Consider the following 23,787-nt stretch of genomic DNA (forward strand, 5'->3'; position numbering starts at 1 on the left):
AGAGTGGAAATGTAGCAGACAAATATTACAGGAAACATTATGTACAATGTCCTTTGCTCCTAATCCGTAACATCAACTGATTTGTTTTCTAACGGGACTATGTAGCTTGTGACGTTGCTATTTTGGAAATCTTTAAGTTCAAAATGAATAAAAAGTTTGAAGTGAAGAGGCGGCCTTGGATTTAAATCCAGGTGTCTGGTTACATGTCTACGCTGTCCAGCTGTAGCATCATGAAATAAATCATTGTCTAATAAAGACAAAACCTCCATAAGGCACAGTTTTGACACAGTCTTTCCTCCACCACAATGGTGTCACTTGTCTCTCGCCGGAGGATAAATTGAAGAAGACATTGCCTGTGGTGGATGGCTGGATTTCAATAGGCAGAGACTGCAGAGTTGCTTAGAGGAGGGTTTTGAAGTATTAAAAAAATGGTGAGGCGCTGTAATGAAGCTGCCATCTTCTCAAACAAGGTACAAGCTGTTAATATTACACCAAGAAGATCATTTCTCACAGCAATCCTTTGATAAAGTGTTGGAGAATGTGTTGAGTGAAAACTCTTCAAGAAAGAAAAAAACTCACATTAACAATATGCAATTTAAAGGAATCATTTCTATTAATCTTTTGGTCATTTCTGTCATGATAAACGTAACATATGCAATGAGGATTGCTGTAACATGTCTTTTGACATTGTCCTATGTGACACCTCTGTGTGGTCCTCTGACGACACGGATAGTGTGTTTGGGGGGGGAGGACATTTTGCAGAATTGACTACTCGTGTCCTCAGGAAAGTTTTTTTTCATGCGACTCTCTTGTAGGCTTTTCGTCATCATTTCCTCATTGTGACTGAATTATGGGGTATTTTGCGAGTCAATGTGACCTAATGGCTTTTTATTGAGACTAGCCTCATCCGATTAGTGTATGTCAAGGACACACACCAACACAAAACATCTCGGTGCGCGTGCGTGCATGCAGGCTCGGACGGGAATCTGCAGAACCCCCCCCCCCCCCCCCCCCCCCCTGTAAAATAGTGCGCATTCCGCGCAAAAAAAAGGTCTCTGCGGCGCATAACTGTATCGCCTGTGAGATACATCATCTGAATGCACGGAGGCAACCTGTGGTGAAACTTCCAAGTAACTCGCGCTGCTCGGTGCATTTGGGGACACGCGGCGCCCAATGAGCGCGCGGCTCCTCTGACGATGCTGCCGAGCGCTGCCGGTCGACACGCCCCCAGCATGGATACAACCAGCAGGAACAGGCGCTCGGGAGACACGCTCACTATGCCGGAGAGTGTTCGAAGCCGCGATGGGAGTTGACGCATCCAAGTTTGTAGAGGTCCTGTCACCAGCGTCGTTGCACTAAACAAAGACTTTCGGCTTCTTTCCTTTTCCGTCTCCTCTCTCTATCTGAGGGGGGTTTGTCTGCATTTTTGTCCGAGGCGTTTCTCTCACAGGATGTTGACGATATTGGAAAACCGGGTAAGATCATAAAGTCAGTTCTCTCTGATGAGAACGACCTCCTCCTCCTCCTCCTCCTCTTCCTCTTCACCACCACCACACAAAGGGATCCACGGAACAAGTTTTTCTCACGCCATCGTTTTTATTATTTATTTTTTTTATTGTCATTAAGAAGCAGAGGGGGGCTGTTTCAAAGACAAAATGGATCACTTTGCAGCAGAGTGCCTTGTTTCAATGTCCAGTCGTGCAATTGTCCACGCTCCTAAAGGGAATAGGGAGATTAAACCAGAAAGCCCGTCCTCCTCCAGGAGCGGGGAGGAAATGAAAGAACCTTTGGTCAAAGACAACTCCTCTCTCTTCGTGGTGGCGCGGATCCTGGCGGATTTTAACCAGCAGACTCCCAACAATGTTGCCGAGCAGGCAAAAATCAAGGAGGAGAGCACGCCGAACCTCATAGATGATGGAAACTCTGCCACACCTACCACCATCTCCGATCCTTCGCTCAAACAAAGAGGCAAAAGATCGCGAGGTCGGACTGAGCAGGAGTCCCCTCAGAAAAAGCACAAATGCCACTATTCAGGTTGTGAAAAAGTTTATGGCAAATCATCCCACCTCAAAGCTCACCTAAGGACGCACACAGGTCAGTCCCGCTGGATGCGAGTGTTTGTTGCTGTGAACATGACTTGTTGTGGTCCCCCTCCCCTACCTCCCCCATTGCCGATAGTGTGAGAATGGAGAATTAAAGCTGAGAACAAGTGTGGTTTCTCTCTCAAACCCATCTGTGGGGCTACAGAGGAAGGTGGGCGACTTCTGTGCTTCCTCGGAGTCATACATGTAGGCTTCACGGATCCACCCTGAATGGGAATAATAGACACACGCACACAGCAGCAGCCTACAGTACAAGCAGCATTGGCGCATAGTTGAATAATCGCATTGTTCCTTTAAGTTGTCTGAACTTCGCGAAATGCCCTTTTAATTTCGCGAGAGGGAGGGAGGGAGTCAAAAAAAATAGTGCCACTCCCACTCAGGTCTCCGAGCTTTGTCACCGCTTTCCCCCCCCCCCCCCCCCCTCCTCCTCTCCCCTCCTCCTCTCCCCTCACCCTTCTCTCTTCTCTCCTCCCGCATTGGACAGCATGTACGAACCCAAACTGCAGGCGCAAGTGCCGAGCGAAATTACACGGATCGGGTTTCCAAGCTCCGTTCCTGCGCGCATTAATTACAGTCAACTTTGGCGGAACAAAAACAACGAGGCGAGCGCGCGCTCAAAGTTGGGAGGATCGATCCGGTTTAAGCTGTCACCCGGATGTGCGAAAACGCTGTCAAATGCGCCCCTTGGATCAGCAGTGTGCTACTTCCCTGCAGGACCGTACCTCCATATTTGCGCTTTGCATTCCGCAGGATGGGCTACTGAGATAGGGGAGGAGGTGGGGTGGGTGGGGGGGTGTAGATCGACTCAAATTGAGGGGGTTGATAAGAGCTGTGCAGTCGCCTGAATGCCCAAAGCCCTTTGTTGTGATGTGCCACACCCCCGACAGACTGCCAGCTGATCTGGCCAGCAACAGACTCAGCTAGCTGAGCCTCGACTGAGGAGCCTCTCCTTCCCTCGGCTCTGTAGACTGCAGCTCACAGAAACGCCTCATGCGAACTTGACCCATATTTGAGTCATTTAGAAATGTAATATATGAAAGAAAAACACATCATTCAGAATACCTCCTTGGCACACAGAACCCCTCATTTGCCCACGATATTAAACAATCTGCGCCCCGTCATTACATTCTTTCACCTGTCTTTGTATCAAGACACCCCCTCCCTTCCTGTCTGGCTTCTGATTGGTGTCCTTGTATGACCAGATTAAAAAAACAAAACAAAGAATAACTATAACACAGTAAGTACACACCACAAAAAGGGGTTGTGTCTTTTGTTCATCCGCTGCAGCTTGGTGCAGTGGTATGTAATCAGTTTGTCAAGAACAGGAAGGAGACACCGCTTTGACACGTGCACAGAGAACAGGGGTGCATGACACTAATAAGATCCCCTACACTGTGTTTTACTGCAGTTACACGTCTGTCATCCATGCCCTTCTTTCCTTTTGGGACACACCCCTATGTCTGTCTTTGAGATCGGTTCGAGTCCTTCCATTTCAGATGTGGTTTTTAGCATGTTTGATTGGATTGTCACAGAATGTGACTCATCTCATCTCAGCCAAATGTGCAGCAGGGCTCTCATAGAGCCGGCCTCCGCTTCTCACTGTGCTCCCCTTCAGACCCGACCATGTGTTTTTAGTGCAGGTTTTTTTCCCCCTCCCTCTCCTCCGTATAAGCCCTGCCCTTGTCTCTTTGCCTATTAAGCGTTTCCTTTCGCCTGCCTCTCTGTTTGGAAATGCTCCGGCGGTCTGGCTTCACGATTGGTTTGTGTCCCATAAATTTTGATAATAATGGCTCTTTCTGCTTATTTGATTGGATAGTCCCAGAATGTGGGTCATCTGAGTTCAGGCTGGGCTGCCTCAACCAACCTTGCAGTGCTTTCATAGAGCCAGACTCTCGCAGTGTGCGCCCCTTCAGTCCGTACTAGCAGAGTCAGGAGAGAATGGATTCCAGCCCAGTCAGTCCCAGCCAAACACTGCTATCTAATTGAGGGGGGGGGGATCTAAACAAAGCCATGAAGGCGTCCTCGGTGACTTTTATATCACCCAAAGCCTCATCACCACAGCTTTTGCAGCCATTGTGTGTGATTTGTGTAATAGGAGCTGAAACCTGAGCTACATTGTATTTTTTTTTTTTTTTGCTACATCTGCTTACAGCTCATAAGAAAATCAATCCTGTTACTAGCTCAAAGTGAGTTTCTACTAGTGATGTCTTATGAAAGACGTCATCATTTTTATTTTTAGCCATACAGCAGTTATTTTTTAGTTTATGTTATGATAGCTATTTTAGGAAAATCAGAATATATATGTCTTGGGATTAGGCTGCTGAATCATTTTTAAGGGCCAGCGCTCCTAAATGATAAAATCACCATAACTATGAAGGTAGTTTCAGCTTCATTTGCTGGTCTGCTGATTATGTTCTGCCAGTTCCAACGCTCCTGGTTTAGGGTCTCCTTACCGAAGACTAAGTGGGTTCATTTAAGGTTCCTTCACAGTTGTCTTCTCTGACACAGTGTGAGAGCGACATAAGGATGTAGCAGACATGAGGGAACACGCTGCATTTAAATCACTCATTATACTGCATTGAGCTCTATGGCGAGGAATCCTCCACAGTTTAGGGGTCTAAGGTTACCAGACAGCTTTTGTCTGAGCTGCTGGTGTGGGAGGGTGGGGCAGTTCTCCAGCACATCTACTTATCTTGCAATATGGAAAATGCAGTCTTGTAACACAGAGCATCCCCGTTTTTTAAATGGCACAAATGAAGGTCGTATCCACGAAACCGCTTCGGATTCTTTCGAAGGACTTTTCTCAGCACCCGCTGGTTCCTTTTCATTCTTTGACGAGTCTTTGTCTTAAGAAGCATAACTGACTTTAACGATAAAGACCTACTTTCCCAAGAGGTGTCCTGTGGTCATGAAGTACATGTTGTTCTCTGCGGAGCCTTATTACTCTGTTCTGGTCGCGTCATGCATACTGTCTTCTCTAAAGGAGAGATGGCCCCTGACAAGCTCATTACAAGTCATATCTTCTGCAGAAAGAACAGCCTGGGACTTCAATGCCCCCCCACGGCCGGGCCTCACAAAAGGCCATCTTGTCAGTGTCCAGGATCTATTAGAAAACTATTTGAATCACGGGGACGAGGAGGGTCAATATTTCACGAAGACAAAGAGCCTAATGACATATTTTACAGTTGGTTTGACGTTTTGTCTGGGCCTCTTTTGTGTTCCACTGGGGGTACCTCTTAATACTAAATCCCTCTTCTGTCTGTCCTACAAACTAAGTGGCACCACCTGGCAGCACTGTTCCACTGCCGTGCAGAGCCGGTTATTCATGCATGCTTTCTATTTTCAGCCGAATAACTGTGGTAATTGACACTTTTTAAAGTTGAATTATCCCAAATTCCACGTGGAAAAAAAAAGAAGCAGGAGTCTCTGATTATATGTACCGCGTCTCTGCCAGTGGTTTTATATTTGGCTGCACTGCTACACAGAGTGCACAGTGTTCCTGTGTGGCTGGTGGCAGTGATGAGGTAGCAGGGTGGAGATGGGGTTTTCCTGCTCTTGCTTGAGCCTGACCTTGGCACAGCAAGGTACAAACTCTACGGGGCACAAGAGGTCAGTCTGTCTACCTGCCACACGGCAGGATTTCCACCATCCCACCCAGTTGAGCCATATTTCTCCTGTTTAATAAAATGATGACTCCTCTGTCAGGATATGCTGACTGTTTCCATTTGTCTCCATTCTGGTGCCATTAGAAATGGTTTTAGCCATGACCGACGTGTCGCTCCACTCCTGTGGTCTGGACTGAAATATCTCAACAACTATTTGATGGATTACCATAGAATTTTTTAAGGGACATTCATGGTCCACAGAGGTTGAATCTCACTGACTTCCTTTCCTCTAGCCTTTTCACTTGTCCAGTGAATTATCTCAACATCTAATAGGTGCATCCCCGGCAAAACAGATAGGCATGCATGGTTCCCTGATGATGAACCCTTATGACTTTGCTGATACCCTGACTTTTCGTATTACGCCACTATGACTTGTGGTTTTTGCCTGAAATCAGGTAAAAATTGTAATTTGTCCAGTTCTTTGCTTCATGACCAAATACCTGCAAAACGAACGATATTCCTTTCAACTTCAACTGTGTTTAGTGGTTATTAGCTCATTGGAAGTGGTGTACGCATTACCTGCTACACGCCAGCATGTTTTATTGTCTCTGTGTGTATGATTGCATGCTGCATTTGCATTGAGCTAAACTCACCACTCAGCATGACTGTAGGCTCTTATTCTCATTACAAATTGACTGATGTGTTTTCTCCTGCTGTCAGACGACACGTTTTCCTTGTGAATGGAATCCGGTCTGCCCCGTGAAGGCGATGCGTTAACGTCACAGTATGTGTCCAATGGAAACAAGGTATTAGTTAAATCTACTTTATCCTCGGGATGTAAGTAAAACCAGAGTGGAGCCACCATCTTGCCGGTTCTAATCCCCTGGTGCAATGTCCCTGCGCCATGAAAGACATCTCTGAGGCGTGTGCTGGTGGACATGCTGTCCATATGCTATCCTACGTGGACATGTACAGCTCACAGTAGGAGAGTTCCTCACTCATGTAGGAATGTAAATCTGATTTAACTGTGATTAGGCAGCGAAGCATGCAGGGTGGATACTCCTCATACTGGCAGGCAGTTCCCTGGCTGTGCTGCTTTCAGTGGCCCACAGGGCTCATGTATTCTTTAGTCAGCTCTGGAGTAGTTCTATAAAAGCTACTCTGTCTACCCCCCCCCCCCCCCCCAACCAGCCCCTCCCACCCTCCTCCAGCCTGCAAAGCAAAATAGGTGCTGAAGCGTGTTGTGTTGTGAGGCCGAGCCCCGGGCACGGCTTGTGGCGGGGGTTTGATTACCAGCGGCAGGAAGAGAGGGATACAGACCTGTGGAACACTGTGCATTTTTTTTTCTCTCCCCCCCTTCACATCTCCCGTTCAAAAAACCGCCAACCGCATCTTGCATGCAAGGGCGGGAGCTGCAGTACAAAGACGGAGAATATACAGTGCGTCAGGGTGGGGGTGGGGTAAGATACCGGGATATTCACTGTCAATGCCCTCCATTGATGTAGGTCATTTATTCAGCTGCATCTGCAGCTAATCTGATTAACGTTGGAAGGGCTGTGACCTCTGCAGCAGAGAACGCCCCTGTCAGCCCTGGCACTCGCAGGGTCCCATCCTAGACTTAGCCTCAGACCGGATCCGCTGCGTTGTGCTCAGCTCCTCCTGAATTAGAGAGGAACGGCCGTGGAGCTAATGTCAGAGGGAGTGTTTTGTCTCTTAACCGGGCTGTTTTTTGTTCCCTACGGTATGTAAGGTGTGTCCCCTTTCTCTGCATGATAAATCAGACTGTGGCAGACCACGACACGCGGGTGTGGCCCTCGGCACGCGATGAGGAGGATTCTGTGGAGTCTTGGGGGAAGGAGAGCATAATCATTTTCTCTGCGAGACATGAAAACATCTCTCTCTCGCTCGCTCCCCACTCGCCGAGTATCAGGTACACCGTTGTACAGTTGGCACTATCTCAAGCCTCTATCTCCTCTTATCGCAGTGTGGTGAGGCCTCCCACAATCCAGCGGGGTTAGGACTCTTTGTTTGGTGCGGGTTTGTAAGGATGTCTGTCACATTTCAGTGTAGTGTATTAGACACCATCGGTGGAATGAGCTGGCTGGAGTCACGGATGATGGTACATCCCTACTCCCACCTGCTTCTGTGGAACTACAAACCCCCGTTAATGGGCACGTCCTCAGTTAACCAGAGGTTTAAAAAGATGAGGAGACACATCAAGGCTGCAGGTTGTTTTAGCAAGCACTCAAGGCTGAAAGAGAGTGCCCACTCTAACTAATTGAGGACGAAAAAATGTGATGAGCTGGTCAATGCAGGCAAGCTACCCCTTAGCTTTCCCTTAAAGAGTTAAGGGGATGAAGTAATGTATGGCTAAGTGTGTGCAGGAATCAGACGGTCACACTCCGGGTGAATGTCAATAGCCCCGTGTAGTGCAGACCGAGGGGAGTGAGTTAGGGTTAGTACGCTCAGCCCGTCTGATAGAAATGCATTACAGGAGAACCTCTCCTGCTGGGAGTGAGGCTGCTGCTATTGTTCACCACCTGACAGCTATAGGCCCACGAGGGGAGGCGTGCTATTCAACGGCAAGCAAGGTCTCTCTCAGTATAGACAAAAGATGATAATAGATCAAATCCTCCCGGTTTTCAGATCTTTTCGCCCCGACCAGCTTGAGGCGGTCCTCATCGCGATGCACCTGACCCACCCAAGGCTCATTTATTGCTCCCGCGCAGTCAACTTATTTGTGTTTGCAACTCTGAATGGAGCTTCTGAGAAAAAGTGATTCATGTGTAATTTGACTCTGAGACAAGCAGCCACGTAAACAGTTCTGATCTCCGTTGTGTTTCAAATCAAGAAGTGTCCTTTCTTCCCACCACAAAAGTTTGTTGTTATTTATGAGGCCTGCATGTACCGCTGTGTGACCAATGGAAGGAGGAGTCGTCTAAGTCACTGTTCTGGCGTTCAGATCGTCTTGGCATGTGACGTTAGTGGAGAGAGAGGGGCCGGGTACGGTTGGGTTAACCCTGTCTGCTTTCGGTGGTTTACGCTGATGAGGGATGCAGTCATTTTCATATTACCCCAAAATCCCATGGATGGTCGTCCGCTGGCTCCCGGTTGGTTGCAGGTCCCAGTCTGTAAACATGCGACCAAATTACAGGACTGCGCCGAGCCCTACCTCTGGAGTTAGTGGTGTCCCTCTCATTTCATGCTGCCGAGCCGACTGCGCCGCTAAGCCAACCCCGAAGTGAGGTACAGCTCCAACTGTAATGAGCTGTGATCTACAGTCTGACTCCACGTTTTGCTTCCCCTGCTCGAGCCGTTTGGTTGCAAACGGGCCGTGCACTTTTAGTGTGCGCCCCTTAGATTTGCTCTGTGTTCTGTAAAAAGATATTTCCTGTTGTGGTTCTCACCGTGCACGCAGACCAAAGTCAACGTCAAGGTGACCTCGGATGTATCCACAGGAACTGTATATTTTTCTCCCCCTGCAGAGCGATTTCTAACTCTCTGGCGGAACGCTCACAAGGAGGTTTCAATTGTACGCTTGTGTGAGTTTGCCTGAGGACACACCAGGAATGTTATCTGCTCATTTTTTTTTTTTGCGTTTGAAATGCAGGTAGCCGTTGACGGAGCTGGTGACGGAGTTGAGTTCCTGCGCCACTGCTCACGTCAAAAAAAAAGAGATTTGATCTCGCCTCAGCAGGCAGCATCCCTTACACCGGGGAGACGAGCTCAGATTCCGTCTCTCTTGACCGTTTTCTGCTGAAAACCGAGCAGCCGAGATTCTTAGATATGAATGAGAGGAGGAAGAGGAGCAGAGATGAGCTCTTTATTTACTGACCCAGTGGCCTCGGAGAGAACAGTTATATAACAAGAGTACCTGTGACATAATCGCCTCGCCTTGGAGGGGGGACACTAGTGCGGAGATACAGTTTGCGTGCATGATGTAACTAACTTTGCGGGTAACTGGGTCACTGTGTTCGTTAGGGAAAAGCTTCCCTCATTACCCCCCCCTTTAACTGACACATTCTGAGAAATGTAAACCACACCCTGGATGTGGACGCTGCCAGAGATCGGTGGGGCCTGGCGTCACAATCGCCATGGCGCCCTGCTGTGACAACGCTGGAACTGGACAGGAGGGCAAGGGCAGGGCAAAGGGAGTAGCATTCGTCTTTACACAGAGATGCTGAATAATGTCTGTGATCTATTGAAACCTATCGGAGAGTGACATCCCCCTATCACAGCAGGCGATAACCCCTACCCTCATTACCACTCGCGATCAAAGCATTTGTTCCCTAAACCTCTTAATTGTTACCAGAAAATAGTTTTTATACCGGAGATCCCAATCCTCGTGTTATGAAAGGAGCGCCTTTTACTGGAGCATTTGCATGTTTCTTTCTTTACGTAAGTGAACCTTTTCAAGGCTGACATTAAAGCAGCAGTTTGTGCGCTGACCTAAATGCCCCAAAGCAGTGCACTTGGAGGTGAAAAACGGCCGGCGTGTCCATTAACGCTGCAATTTCTAAGAAGTCACAGAGCTCTAAATAATTTGATGCGTCTGTGAGTTGCTGTTCGATACCCGATGCTTCCCACTATGAATGCATTACTGTATGAGGGCAGTTAGACTGGATATCTCAGCCTAGCTCTCTGGTGTCTGGTTAAATATTAATTTAGTTGGATCCGTTACACTGGTTATTGAGCCTTAAGCAGCCCACAGAGCTTAGCTCTACTTTTTAGCCAATAACTCATCGCGCAGTGCCAGGTGGCGGCACAGGCTGCTTCTCTTGCTAATAAGTGATGAAATCAGACTGTTGTGGGTCTCAATGAGATCGACGTCTTAAAACTTAAATTGCCTCCTTTTCTGCATGGGTTAAATCCAGGGTCAAACAAGCACGGCATCCTTGTTTTTATGAATTATAACTCATGAAGGACAGATGTTTTTCTTTGCGTGCTAACTCTTTGCGTCACAGTGAGAGCAGTAGGTGGTTTTGCACAAAGGAGACAAAGCTGCGTGCAGTGTGTGTTTATTTAAATCTGTGTGTCAGTTACAGAGTTTACATGCACTGAGACCTCAGGAACTGTAGTGGGCCAGACTGAGTTTGTCTGGGGCTGAGGTGAGGCGTCAGAGGCAGGAACGTAGACCAGGCTGTGTCTAGACTTGCTCTGTCTGTCTGCATGTTTTGTAACCATGCAGTATAGGAGGAGGGGGGGGCAAACACTAGTAGTGCACCGAGTTCTTGTTTTCGAGACTCACTGGCATCAGGTAGCATATGAGTGTTTGATGCAGAACAGCCCTGTTTCCATTGTGGCCCTGAGGGAAACCACAGAACAAAGACAGCATTTGGCAGGCCTTTACTTTTGTCATGCCTCATATAAACATTCACGCAGTCTATTCCTATTCAATCCACTCCATAGATGCTCACGTGATGATTGAATATGCTTTTTCTCAAGAAAGTGCCGTAACTTAAAGAATACAAGGTGTCGCCCTTCGGTAGCGAGCCTCAAGGTCACGCAGGTAAAATTAGAATGCGGCGTGTAGCTATTGTCGGGCAGAAACTCACTGAAATGGAACTAAATGGAATACAGTATTAGACATGTTGGCCAGTGGATGCGGCGTGCTGCATTTAGGCTCCATGCACGCTGTTTCCACATCAGAATGGAAGGAAACCACAAGATATATAGTACCATCTGGCTTCGAGTAGATTTGTGTCAAAGCCCACTTTTATTGCCTGATGGAGGGGGGAAGGGTGTAATTTCCCATGTGCCGAGTCACAGATAGTTGCATGTCGGAAAATGGGCTGGATAACCATTGTGAGTGTGATTAGCATCTGGGGCTTAGATAATTAAACTGTGTTGTTCCTCCGGCACAGCAGCAATTTTTAGGTGATTTACCCACGTCTCACTGGAGCCTTTTTTCGTCTCACATTTTGATAATATTTTGAAGATTTCATGATTGGTTTTAACATCCTTCCCTTTACTCACCAATCAGACCTTGCGGTAACCTTGCAATCATTATTCCACGATGACTCAGAGTGCAGAAAACAACACGGTGTCCTTCAGCTGTGCCTAGTATAGTCTTGTTGACGTGTCAACCTGTACTTTATAATGAGTCACTATTCTCACTGTGGGGAGCTATTTGGATCATGGTGAGCTCTGGCGTGCATCACTGGGTTTCATTGGTTTCCTGTTACACTCACTGACACTATCAGCACTTTAAAAAGGCTTATTGGATTTAAGTGATTGCAATCATAAACCGTCCGCAATCTAAAACACTTAAGGGTGTATTTCGGATGGTTTTGCCCATTTATCACAAATCACACAATCCACCATTCCCTTAAGAATAGGTTGAAATTATTAGTATTAATTAATTATTAAAAACATTATTCCAACCTTTCATCAGTTACGGGCTCTCATTCATCATTCAAGTACATCTATTAAGTTAAGATGTTAAGATGTTCACTGAGTACCTTATATAAGTGGAAAACGCCGGCTGCATGGAATGCAACACAAGTGGTGCTTTAAAAAAAAAGAAAAATCAACAATATATGGGTTTAAACATAGAAAACATGGGGAACATTTAGCGAAAACACATGGGAAAGGGTCAGCGATACTTAAATAAAGGGCTGTTGGTCTTAATGTGCCGTTGTGCTCTTCTTGTGGGAGATAGAACTGATGTCCCTCCTTCCCTCTGTGTGTTGCAGGAGAACGGCCTTTCCCATGCACCTGGCCCGACTGCAGTAAGAAGTTCGCCCGCTCCGACGAGCTGGCCCGCCACTACCGCACCCACACGGGGGAGAAGAAGTTCGGGTGTCCGCTTTGTGACAAGCGCTTCATGCGCAGCGACCACCTCATGAAGCACGCCCGGCGCCACTCAGATTTCCAGCCCGGCATGCTGAAGAGGCCCCACGGCGGCAGCGGCGGCAGCACCACACGTCCCAGCTCCCTCAGCGACTACAGCCGCTCGGACGCCTCCAGTCCCACCCTCAGCCCCGCCATGAGCCCCGCCCTCAGCCCAGCCAACTCGCCTTAAACTGAAAACCCAGTCGCACTTTCTGCCTCTGACCTGCGAGGCCTGTGTTTATGTCCTAACACTTGTGTTGCACAACTGTCAGCAACCCCCCCCCCCCCCCCCCCCCCCTTTGCTATTCCTGCGCTTGCTGTGGTGTACCATACTGTACATAACTGCTTATTGTAGTGCAATTACTCGTGTGATCCTAAAAAGAAGGTAATGCCTTTCCCAGATGGCAATATTTACATTCTGTACCATATGTCTGTATTTTTTTAGCTTCTGATCATGGCTAGTTGTCCAATGTATGTTCTCAGTCAGCTAAACAAGGTTTAGAAGAAGAAGAAAAACAGACACCCTGACGAGTCTTATCAAAATGGGTTTTTTTTTTGCTTTTATTTTATTTTGAAAGGGTGAGGAGAAGGGGTACACACACACACCTCAGGATTGAAGACAGTTGCTATTTCTGTAATACCACAGTACTTCACAGTACTCACATTGACTGCACAATATACTCATCACTTTATTCTGAAATTCAACATGGGGTTGAATTTTTGTTGCCCTGCTCAGGGATGGCCTTGTTAGCTTGAAAAGAATGAACACGGTGAAGAGAAACATACAGTTACATATATAGCAGCCTTACACTCAACACAATTTTGCACTCTTTGTTTTTGTTGGTTTCCACGCTCGGAGGAAACCGACCCTACGGTCAATACGGTCAATCGTACACAGAACTCATGCTCCCCCCCCGAACCCCCGACCTCAGAAAGCAAAACGACGTCTCTTCCTCCATTGCAACGTTAGTATTCAGTTGCCATTACACTGGTTAAAAATGTATTGCATCAAGCAGCGGTGTGCTATACGTGCTGTGGCGGCGCGAGGATCAGGATTATATTGGGTTTTCGCTCCTTTTGAATAATTGTGGGGAACTTTAAATAGAGCCAGTTAAGTTTCAAAGCAGCTGTTCACGCTTTTGTTGTTTAAAGCGCTATATCATCAGCAGTGTTTCACACAAAACGGGGCACAGGGGGACTTAAGTTGAAACAATGTTTATCCCTCTCTGAAGCACATCGGAAAAAGTACCAAAGACAAGGGTGAATGAAAGCTTTCTATTCAGTCTTGTAAGCCGCCCTTCATTGAGGCCTGGGGCTGGTGGCTGGCAGTATCACAGGTAGAACCAGACAGCCGGCTCACTTCCCTCCTCCCAGCTCTGCCTTTTGTGGCCTCCCATGAGGAAACAGCTGCATCCCACAAGAAGCTATTCACGGCCCGCAGAAGGAGTGTTAACATGCCATTAACCAGGGTGTCCTCCCTCGCCCATCTGGATCTACCTGTCCTGTCAGAGAGCGGCGACGCTCCAGATCAGCCAAATTGCATAAGGGGACCTGACTAGGCAACGGTGGGGCTGGGGCTGGGCCGTGACGCGGCGGAGCACAGAGCGAACAAAGCGGCTATCTGCCATAGACAGGCAAGAGAGGGCAGGTCCTGATAAAAGGAGGAGGAGGTTTATCACGAGCTGAGCAGCACAGAGGAGGAGACCCCATCACAGACGGCATCTCCTCCTCCTCCTCCCTCCAACTGTAGAAACCGTGAGGAGGAAAATGGCTGTGATCGGCAGGGGTTCATCCAACCTGTAGGATGAGTGCAGAAAGCGTATGAGCAACAGTACTACCTAGACAACTAGCAGTGTGGGTGGGACGTACCAAACTCCATCCTTAGCACAGGGAGAAATCCTCTACTACTGCTGGGGAGTCACATTTCACAATGCCAAGGGGGGAGAAAAAAAAAAAATGTCACTCCAAATTCATAGTGATAACACGGAGCTCTCAAACAGCTGCTTTCAAACTTCTCTCTCGCAACAAGAGGGGGGTCTTTTAAACCGTTGTAAAAACATTTGAACCAAAACGAACATATCAGCAGAGCACGTCGCTCACCCGGCCTCACGTCGTCCTCCCCGCGAAGCTCAGATGTCCCGTGAGAAAGCTGACTTGTGTTTCTAGACAGACATGCCTCAATAAGTCAGGCAAAAGGCACAGTAAACCTTCCATGGGACCGGGCACCACTATCAAAACTGCTGCAGCCCCGCCAGTCTGTGTTATGCCTACATTTTTTTCGTTTAATGCTTTCAGCACTATGGCCGGAAACAGTCTCATCCATGCATTTTGGTCCTGTCAGACCCCTCCAGACTGTCGTCTTCATGAATCGCACGCGCTGACTTCATTCTACCAACGACTTACTCGCCCCCCCCCCCTTGCAGTCCCGTGCTTCACACTATATGCATGTTAACAACTGCGCCTTGGAAGCGCCGAGTGTGTGTGTTTTTTTTTTCAGGCGATCTGGCAGGTGTACGTTCATGAATGGCCAGCGTTGTCCCTCGTTCTCCGCAGCAGCCATCTCTCTTTAAAGTTGTGAAGAATCAGCTCTGTCACATCCTCCAGAAAGAAAACATCCCTTATGTAGATCCAATGCAGTAGTTTCCTCAAAAACACCACATTTAAAAAAAAAAAAGAAATGAAAATGAATGAAAAAAAAAACAACCCTCTGTAAGATGTTTAAATAGTTTCCAGGCTAAAAGATGACACTTTGAATGCCACTGATCAGCAGCTCTTTGTGAAAGAAGCACTGAGAGGGTTATAGATTTACCATTTCTGGGGGAAAAACGAGAAAAATCTTTCACAAACAAACTCTTCAAATAGCTGTTGAGCAGCTTTTTGTGGTATCTATCATGTTTTTTTTTGTTACAGTCGATTTTTGACTTGATTTGTAGTCTAACTTCTCTTTCTCTTGCAAAAAAAAAAAACATTTCTGAGTAGCTCACCCTCAAACAGGTTTTCAAGAATCACTTCTTAATCCGTAATCTGCACATTTACCTCAGGGTCAACATCCGCAAAGCAGATATGGGACAGTTTGTGGTGTTCCTGGGTGCTTGGCTCTCACTGCGGGTCAGTGTTTGACCACACTGGAAACACAGGAACGCCTCCGCACGGGGTCCTAGCTCCTGCGCGTAATGTCTTCATAACATCCTACAGTCCTGTTATGTGCCTTTGTAAGCACTGGGCACTCTGGCGCTCTATTCAGCGAAACGCCCCTTTAAACACCTTTGACCCTTTAGTGGACTTACAGTAGGCAGGAAGCTCCTACCATCTGAAGATGAACCGACTGTGACATAGTAAACGTCCCAGTCTATCCATCCATTGGGACTGCACCGGTGACAGAAATAGGCCTCCACAGGCACGAGTCTCATCACTTTTATTCTCACTGTACCAAACCTACTTGAAGAATTCAACACAAAAGGCCATTGAACAAAGTTTTGTACATGTCCGTTTTTACTGTACTTGCTTTTGTCGTCAGATCATTTTGAACCTCTCTGGAGAAAGGTGTACAGTCTCTTTGATTTCTCTTTTATTTGATTTTCTAGATTTTCCATTGTCAGGTCATTTCAGCAACTCTTTGGAAATATATATATCACAGCATTAAAGTTGACTGTTTTTTCAGGCTGTTTAAAGGCACCATGTTTTGTTTTGTTTTTATCGGAAACACTTAATACTCTGTTGATGTCAGGATGCAGGTTATGCCAGTTGGCCTGTTCTCCAAAGATTCCTCCAAGTCAGAGAACGAAGGTTCGGGGTGATGAACCTCGCAACCTCTATGTCTGACAATTTCAGATGGAGTGACTAGTTTTCTTTATTATTTAGATTCTTTTAAAGGTTTTCCATGAGAATAGAGACCACAGCATTGTGAGTTAGCAATGTAGTCATCATTGTTATTGTTGCTTTTTTTTTTTTGTCTTATATGAAATGCTTGTATATTTTTCAAAAAACCATACCTCTTGAAATATTTGACTTTTGTTGTACCTTCATATCTTTTCAAAACATCCATCATGTAGCTTACGTTTGCTTGACGAGTAGCACAAATAATAGGTGCTTTTATTTGTCCCTACTTGAATGAATGAAGAAAGAAAGAAAGGTAAAAACAACACGGGGCTACATCATCCCATGTTGTCAGGGTCCTGCACATCCTTGTAGATTTCATTTTCCAGGAAATTATAAACCATTATTTTTTATTATTTTATGTTACAAAACTATTTAAAAGACCCCTTCTCTACTGAGCTCTCTATATTTCTCTTAGTTTAAACATTTTCTATGTGAGGGATGATGTCAACTGTAAATTACTATGAACCTCCACTTCAGCATTTTTTAAGACAATTTTACAATTGTAATCCCAGTAAGATTACATCTTTTGACATCCGACAAAGGAAAAAAAAGGACTTTAAACAAAGACAAAATGGAAATACAAGGTTTCTACAGGATGCTAACAGTCTACCAGTTAATACATGTTCTGCTAATTGTAAAAAAAAAAAATATATTGAAGTGAATTGGTTGTTTCCTAGTATGTAAAGAACTAACAGTAATCTTATTTTAAGAGAAAGTCATATTAATTCCATGAATATATCACCGATCGGACGATCTCGTCTCCGTGACTGGTCTCAGCGTACAAGCATGGTCGATGCAATTGTGTGCCAAAACTATGGTAACTTCATAAAGATACAACAGTTGAGGGGGAAAAAAACAAGCTACTATCAGACATTTAACAAACTTGTACAGTTTTATAAAGTGTGACATGTTTTTATGTAATGTACAGGATTTAATGAAGCAACTCTGCATCGCTGATATGCAAAGTGCTCTAAGTTAAATATTTTTGTTTTTCTGCTTTATGTAAGCATTTTTGATTGTGTAGCTTTGTTTTCATTTGGTTCTTGTTATTTAATTTGTACTTCTTTTTTGCTGTATAATACTCAAGCAGTGTATAATGGCTTATTGCAGGTATTTTTGTTTGACATAAAACAATCTTAATGACGCCCAACCATTCCAAAGGATTGAAAATTGCATTTGCTATAAATGTGCTGCTTTCATGGACCCGATGAATTTTTTTTTTTGTAGGTTATGAATAGAAGTCTGTCTTGACTGTGAGGTTTTACACGTTGTGAGTTGTGCACAAGGTACGTTTCTCATTGTCAGCATTTCCCAGGTTTAACCTCTCCTTTCACCTCTGCAGGCTCTTTAGGTAGGCCAAGCCAATTTTGAATGAAACGACAACATACATGCAATATTTTAAAGTGTTATCATATTTAAACTTTAAGGGCGTAGCGGTGCATGTCCTCCGTCATGACGAGGCTTGTGGGGGAGGGGGGGTTGTTGATAAGAGAGAGTTGTTCTTGAGCAGTGAGACGGAGTGCTGAGTCGTCGCAGCTCACCGGAAGCTCCACAGTTACAAGTTGTTACCAAAGGCTTTGAAGGGAAAGATGAATGTTGCAGTAATTTTGAACCCAACCCAAGTTTGGACCCCATTGGGTTCAACTTTATATGCTTGTAAGTGTTCCATCAGTGGACATTGTGCTTGATATGGACCTTTTTCTACAGTTGCTTTCTTTCTTTTTTGAAGATCACTTGAATGAACAAAAACCTGTTTAATCATACGAGCAAACTCATTCTGAGTAGTAAAAAAAAAAAAAAAGACAAGAAACAAAAGAGCCTGAGTGAGTAGGAGCATGCACCGTAGCGGACCACATCTGTCTGTACCCTTCACTGACCGTGTGATCTCGCTCGACTGCCTGAACTTGACAGTGCGCGACATTTGTTCGTTACTGTAGAAAATGCGGGCTGACATAAAGTCTTTGGCTCAAGCTTTGGATATTTGTTGCTGTTAATTGATTCAGTCTGTTCCAGGATCTGCAGCACACAGTGCTGTGGACGACCTCCCTTTAATTCTAAAGAGAGAGCCTCTCACCAGCCTTTTGGTTCTGTTTCCTGTACCTGTTTGTCCTCAGTGTACCTCCTCAGTGTAACGTTGCTCTCTTGATACCTCTGTGTGTTTCTCCTCTGCCCATCACCATCAGTTGCCTGTTGTAGTGACTTCATGGTGCTGCTTCCCCCTTTTCAGCACCAATATATAATCTAATCTGTAAATAACTCTCGATTTCAGCTATGGCCAGTACATTCTTCTTATGACCTCACTCTAACCTTCAGGTGTCATTTTGTTTTTTTTTCTCTCAGCAAACCAAAATCACTACATTCAAGTATTACAGTTGTACAGTTCCTCGGATTCAACACACAGTTCTAATGTGCTGGTCTTAGCTGCTCTGCTGTACCTTTTTATGGCATTATTTTTTACATGTTAGACAATATATTGTGACCATGTCCTATGCAAATATGAAAAATAACAGATTGTTGAATAATGTATGTTGTCATAACTTGTATGCATGAAATAGTGAAGTTTACATTTGGAAATAAATTCATAAAATAAGCAGCTACAATTGGTTTTGTACTCGTTGTCTTTTCTGCTCAAGTGGCATTTTCACAATTCATTTCAAAATCCCACAATTAAGACATCATAATGATACATGCTAAGACGTGATTAATTGAAGTATTTTGTGCAGATAATAGACAAAGAGATACGACATAATAAGGTGAACTTCAAAGGTACCGGTAGGGACATTTTGTTGGCTTTGGACCGAGCCATGCAAGCTGTTTCCCCCTGTTTCCAGTCAAGCTCAGCTAACCAGCTGTAATTTTATTGAGCCTACGGATGAGAGCGGTATCAATGTTCTACGATTTATTGCCTCTAAATGTCATTTTTTAAATTTAAGAGGAAGAGTGTCAGATTTGTATCAGTTCTCCTCTAAGGAAGTTCTCTGTTGAAATGATTGCAAAGTATTTTAAACGTTAGTAAGCAGAATTACAGAGAACTGTAAAAATGGGTGGGGTGAGATCACTCAGTGTGCCATGTGCTTCAGTGCTCTATTCTCACAACAGGAAGTACACCTTGTTCCCTTAATTCGCCCATGCAAATGTTTACGGTAACTGCTGGGGTATCAACAATGGGCGGGGCAGCGAAAGCTGGGGACTCCTTCCTTCCTCATTGTATTCCAGGCCAAACAGACTGATAAATTGGGCCAAGTTTCCTGTGTATAAGTGCACTTGCAACTGCAGAAGAAAAGGCGATTCACCAGAAACTGCAGCCTCCCCCTGATCAAAGTGTACTTTTTAAATCTTCTCACTCCATCTGCATGCAAAAAAAAAACAACCCCAGCCAGCGTACATGTATCCCCCCCTGTATGCCCGCAGAGATCCCAGGCGTGTCCTCTCCTGCTCCGCCATGAATCATGCAGCGTGGAGCGAGACAGGAAGGAAGAGAAAGAACCGAGCAATTAAAATTCTTGATGAGGAGTCTGATGTTCTCCCCGCTCAATCTGTACACCTCCTGTCTCCAGGCAGGTTGGAGCTACCAGCACGCCACGCTACACAAACAGACAAGCTGCCACCCCTGGCACCGCCACCACAACTTGGTGTGCCATCACAGCCAGCATGTTCCCAGAGCTTGTTGTTTTTTTCACATTTGTGAGGGACTTCTGCGTAGTTTTCATGTGTTTATATTTAACTCATTCTTTTTTTTTTTGATTGTCTTGAGCTTTGCATGTTGGCAGGGAGCTGTTGTCAAGGAAAAGTGGGCTCATAAATGCAAAATCCTGTATCTAATAGTGGAGCCTCTGGTCCTCTACAGACCACCGACTGAGCTAATTCACACGTATCCTGCCGTATCACAAAAAAGCTCTCAGGTTTTTGCTTGCGTGGGTGAAGCACATATTCTCTCTGGGTTGTTTTTTTGTTTTTTTACGCCTTTCAATCACGTGTTTATTCTCAGGATGACACATGTTCTCCTTTGTAGTTAGTGATATTGCTGCAGAAGTGAGGCAAAGTACAGCCAGTGAGCTGTGAGAACGCATCAGAACTGCTTGTATCGCCCCGCTGACAGGATGCGGGGGCAGAGGAGGTGGTTTCAGTTTGACTGATTTACCTCTTCAATCACTGCTTTTCTTCGGATTATCAACTCCCGAGCACCTAGTCTCGAGGTGAAACGCAGAATAAACCCTCACAGTGTGGCGAGAGCCTCGGCCACGGGTGATTTTGAATGCATTGTCTCTGAAGGAAAGTACAGCACACTGTGCTAGAGAGATGGAAGATGAGGACGAGGGGGGGGTGGGTGGGTGGTGTTACCCGCCGCTGATTGGTGCACCCAACCTAGACACACTCGGAGTCTAGAACGTGGGAGGCTTTGTGGGATGGAAAGGGTCTATGCTCCCACTGAGGTGTGTGGGCATCGCTGACTTTGAGACTCGGTGGAATGAATCCACAGAAACGGAGTGAGCGATGTGGTTAGTAGCAGCAGTGGTCTTAATCACACAGAGGCCTGTGTGTGTGTGTGTGTGTGTGTCCCTCTACCTCCATGCCAAGCCCCAGAAGGCAGACTGAAGGGCCATGTGATGCCACCCACTCTCGAGTGCAGTGCATGGCAGGGCTGGCGCTACATCCTGCAGAGAGGGTGGGATGAGCTCAGATATTGGAGGCTGGCACTGGCTGAGAACAAGGCTTAGCTATGGGGGGGATTATTACCATTCACTGCAGCAGAGGCATCAAAGGCGCCAACCTGCTTCAAACACAGTACTGTAAATACTGTCAGGTAGCCTCATGCAATCTAGTTAATGAGAGGCGCTCATGGAGGATGTAAATATTCAATTCATATACGCAAGTTTTAATTTCACCGTGTTAATGAGCCAACTACTTACCATAAAAATCAATATTTATGAAGTATTGTGTTGCGTTAAGGCCTCTAATGGGTTCTTATTATGTGAGGAAGGAGACAGATGCATCTGAAAGGGAAATAATAGGCAGTGATAGGCAGAATTGCTGTATCCTGGTGTGGATTTTTCTTTTCTTTTCTTTTTTTTGTTTTGCACGAGTCTTGATTTAAAACGAGTTGAGTGAATTTGACAACATGGAGGCCACGTTGAGAGGATGAGAGGCCTGCCAAACGACTGCTGTATGCCTGATAGAGCGCTTTGTTGCTTTGAAAAGCAAAGGGAGGTCCCTCATGCAAATTCAAAGGAGATTCTGAGAAAAGGCGATCCAAGAAAGAGCACAATGCACGCTGTCTCATTCAGGACTTGTTATGGAGGACGCAGGATTCAAGAGCTCTGGGATACATGGCCGGGGAAGAAAGAGCCCCCCTTGTGCCATTGTGTGACTAACATTAGACATCACGTGGAGATGTACTTCATCCTCCAAAACGTAACAAGTCAGTCCATATCATTAGCAGCTGCAGTCCACAGATGTGACCTGCAGCACGGGGGCAACAGTTGGAAGAGTCACGTCTAAACACACACACAGTCGTTTCCAGCAGCCCGGTCACAAGACTGTACTCTCTAGTCAGAAGTATGCAATTCATCCCACACACCACAGGCTGCCGCCCACTAGGCAACTTTCTTCTCACTCTCACTCCACCAACTCAGCCAGCTGCCACTGTACAGATCATTGAAACAGCAAACCTCGTACCTTTTTAATTGAAAATCACGGATGAGCTCATGGATTTGAACAGTCGGACGGACAGAGAAGGGAGTTGATTTGTTACTATAGCTACACTTAGGTTTTACTGCACAGGTCGTTGTTTCTCTCCCTGCATATAAAGTATCTGTGACAGACAGAAACTCCATGAGGCTCTACTTTGGTGCTTCAAGCTAAAATGTTTACTTTGTTCATCCTCTTACATAAGTATGTTAACATTTGGTAATTAGCATTGAACACAAGTATAGCTGAGGCTGTTGGCAATGTCATTAGTATTGCTGTTATATATATTTAAATCAAAGTATTGGACACATTAATGTCGAGATACGTCATCAGTTAAGTGAAATCTTTGAACTGCTGGTTATACTAGATGGAAAGTCAAAAGATCAATAAAGTCATTAGGATTCATCCTCTGGGAACCATAAATATCTGGATAAAAATCCATTTTGATATATTGTGTGATGTTTGTTTTAGTCTGGACCAACTGATCGACATCACCGGAGCCGTGCTGCTAGCTAGAAATGTAAAGAAACAACCCTCTCTAGCTTCTTGACTGCTATAATCCAATGATGAACGTTGGACTGGAAGCCTTTGGTCACGGTTGATCACAAGCTGCTTTTCCTCTGCATTTGAAGATGAAATGAGGCTGTAATTAAATTCATCCTTTCATACAATGACAAATGAATAATTGCTCTTTGAATTTCCCTTGAGTCATTTTTTATGTAGTGTTTTTGATACCACTCCTTCTGATATGCGACATATGCTCACAAGCAGCATCATCACCAGATTTAACCACGGCTGGTTTGAAGGACACTCTCAGATGAATGCACTTGCTGATCTGCTGCTGCGTTCTGAAGGCCTGTTTCTCAACTCCGTTCCCCTCATTATGCTTAGCTTGACTGATCCAAAAAGTAAGATTCATTACCCCTTTTCCATTTATGCAGTTTCCTTTTCTAGAAATTCATATAGCCTCTAAAATGTTACACATGAAGAGCAGTTTGTGGGGACTAATGTACAACTGTATTATGTATCCTGAGGAAAGTCTGAGAATGTAACCCTGGTGAGTCACATCAGACTTCATACTTTTTAAAGAAAGTCTGCATTCCAAACTCAGGACTTGAAGTTGAAAAAGACCAGCCAGAAGGCTTTCATGATAGAAACTGTCAAATCAACCTGGCAAAGTAAGTATTCAGTCTGTTTTGAGCTTGACCCACATTTGCAACTTTAAAAAAAAAGGTCTCGGTTGCATCCATTGTGACTATTATTTTTAAAAAGACTGCCCACCGACATGATGGAAGGTCAATGTTAAAATGTTTTCATTAAGGGTCCCCTACATTCTGATAATACCAATTATACTTTTCAGAGAAAAGTGGGACAGATGATCATCCTGTGTTTGTTACATAACTATAACCATGCAGCCTTGATTAGTTCTGGTACCCTAACACAGTAATTCCACCCGTTATCACTTGCTTTAGGTCTCACTAGAAAACAGAAAACAAGACGACAGCAAAAATGGTATTATTGTGTATGTGGAACAAGAGAAACCACACAACTTCATCCCCCTGGTGACTTTGTTTGAATGTCGATGTAAAGAAACCCTCGGCCAAAAAATAAAACCTTTAATCTCTAGATTTCTCACGATTACCTCCTTGAAGAAAGAAAAATGACGCAGACACACCATG

The 23,787-nt window shown here is 45.3% G+C and overlaps 1 protein-coding gene across 1 annotated transcript; it reads left to right on the forward strand.

Moving 5' to 3' along the window:
• The first annotated feature begins 1,332 nt into the window (after positions 1-1,332).
• On the forward strand, positions 1,333-19,020 carry klf13 (Kruppel like factor 13). The gene is made up of 2 exons (XM_084018554.1): positions 1,333-2,094; positions 12,403-19,020. The coding sequence occupies exons 1-2, from the start codon at positions 1,656-1,658 to the stop codon at positions 12,729-12,731; spliced, it is 768 nt and encodes a 255-aa protein (XP_083874680.1). The 5' UTR covers positions 1,333-1,655; the 3' UTR covers positions 12,732-19,020.
• The last annotated feature ends 4,767 nt before the right edge of the window (positions 19,021-23,787 follow it).

This window comes from Eutrigla gurnardus, assembly GCF_963514095.1.
Source record: "Eutrigla gurnardus genome assembly, chromosome: 9".
Classification (NCBI taxonomy): Eukaryota; Metazoa; Chordata; class Actinopteri; order Perciformes; family Triglidae; genus Eutrigla; species Eutrigla gurnardus.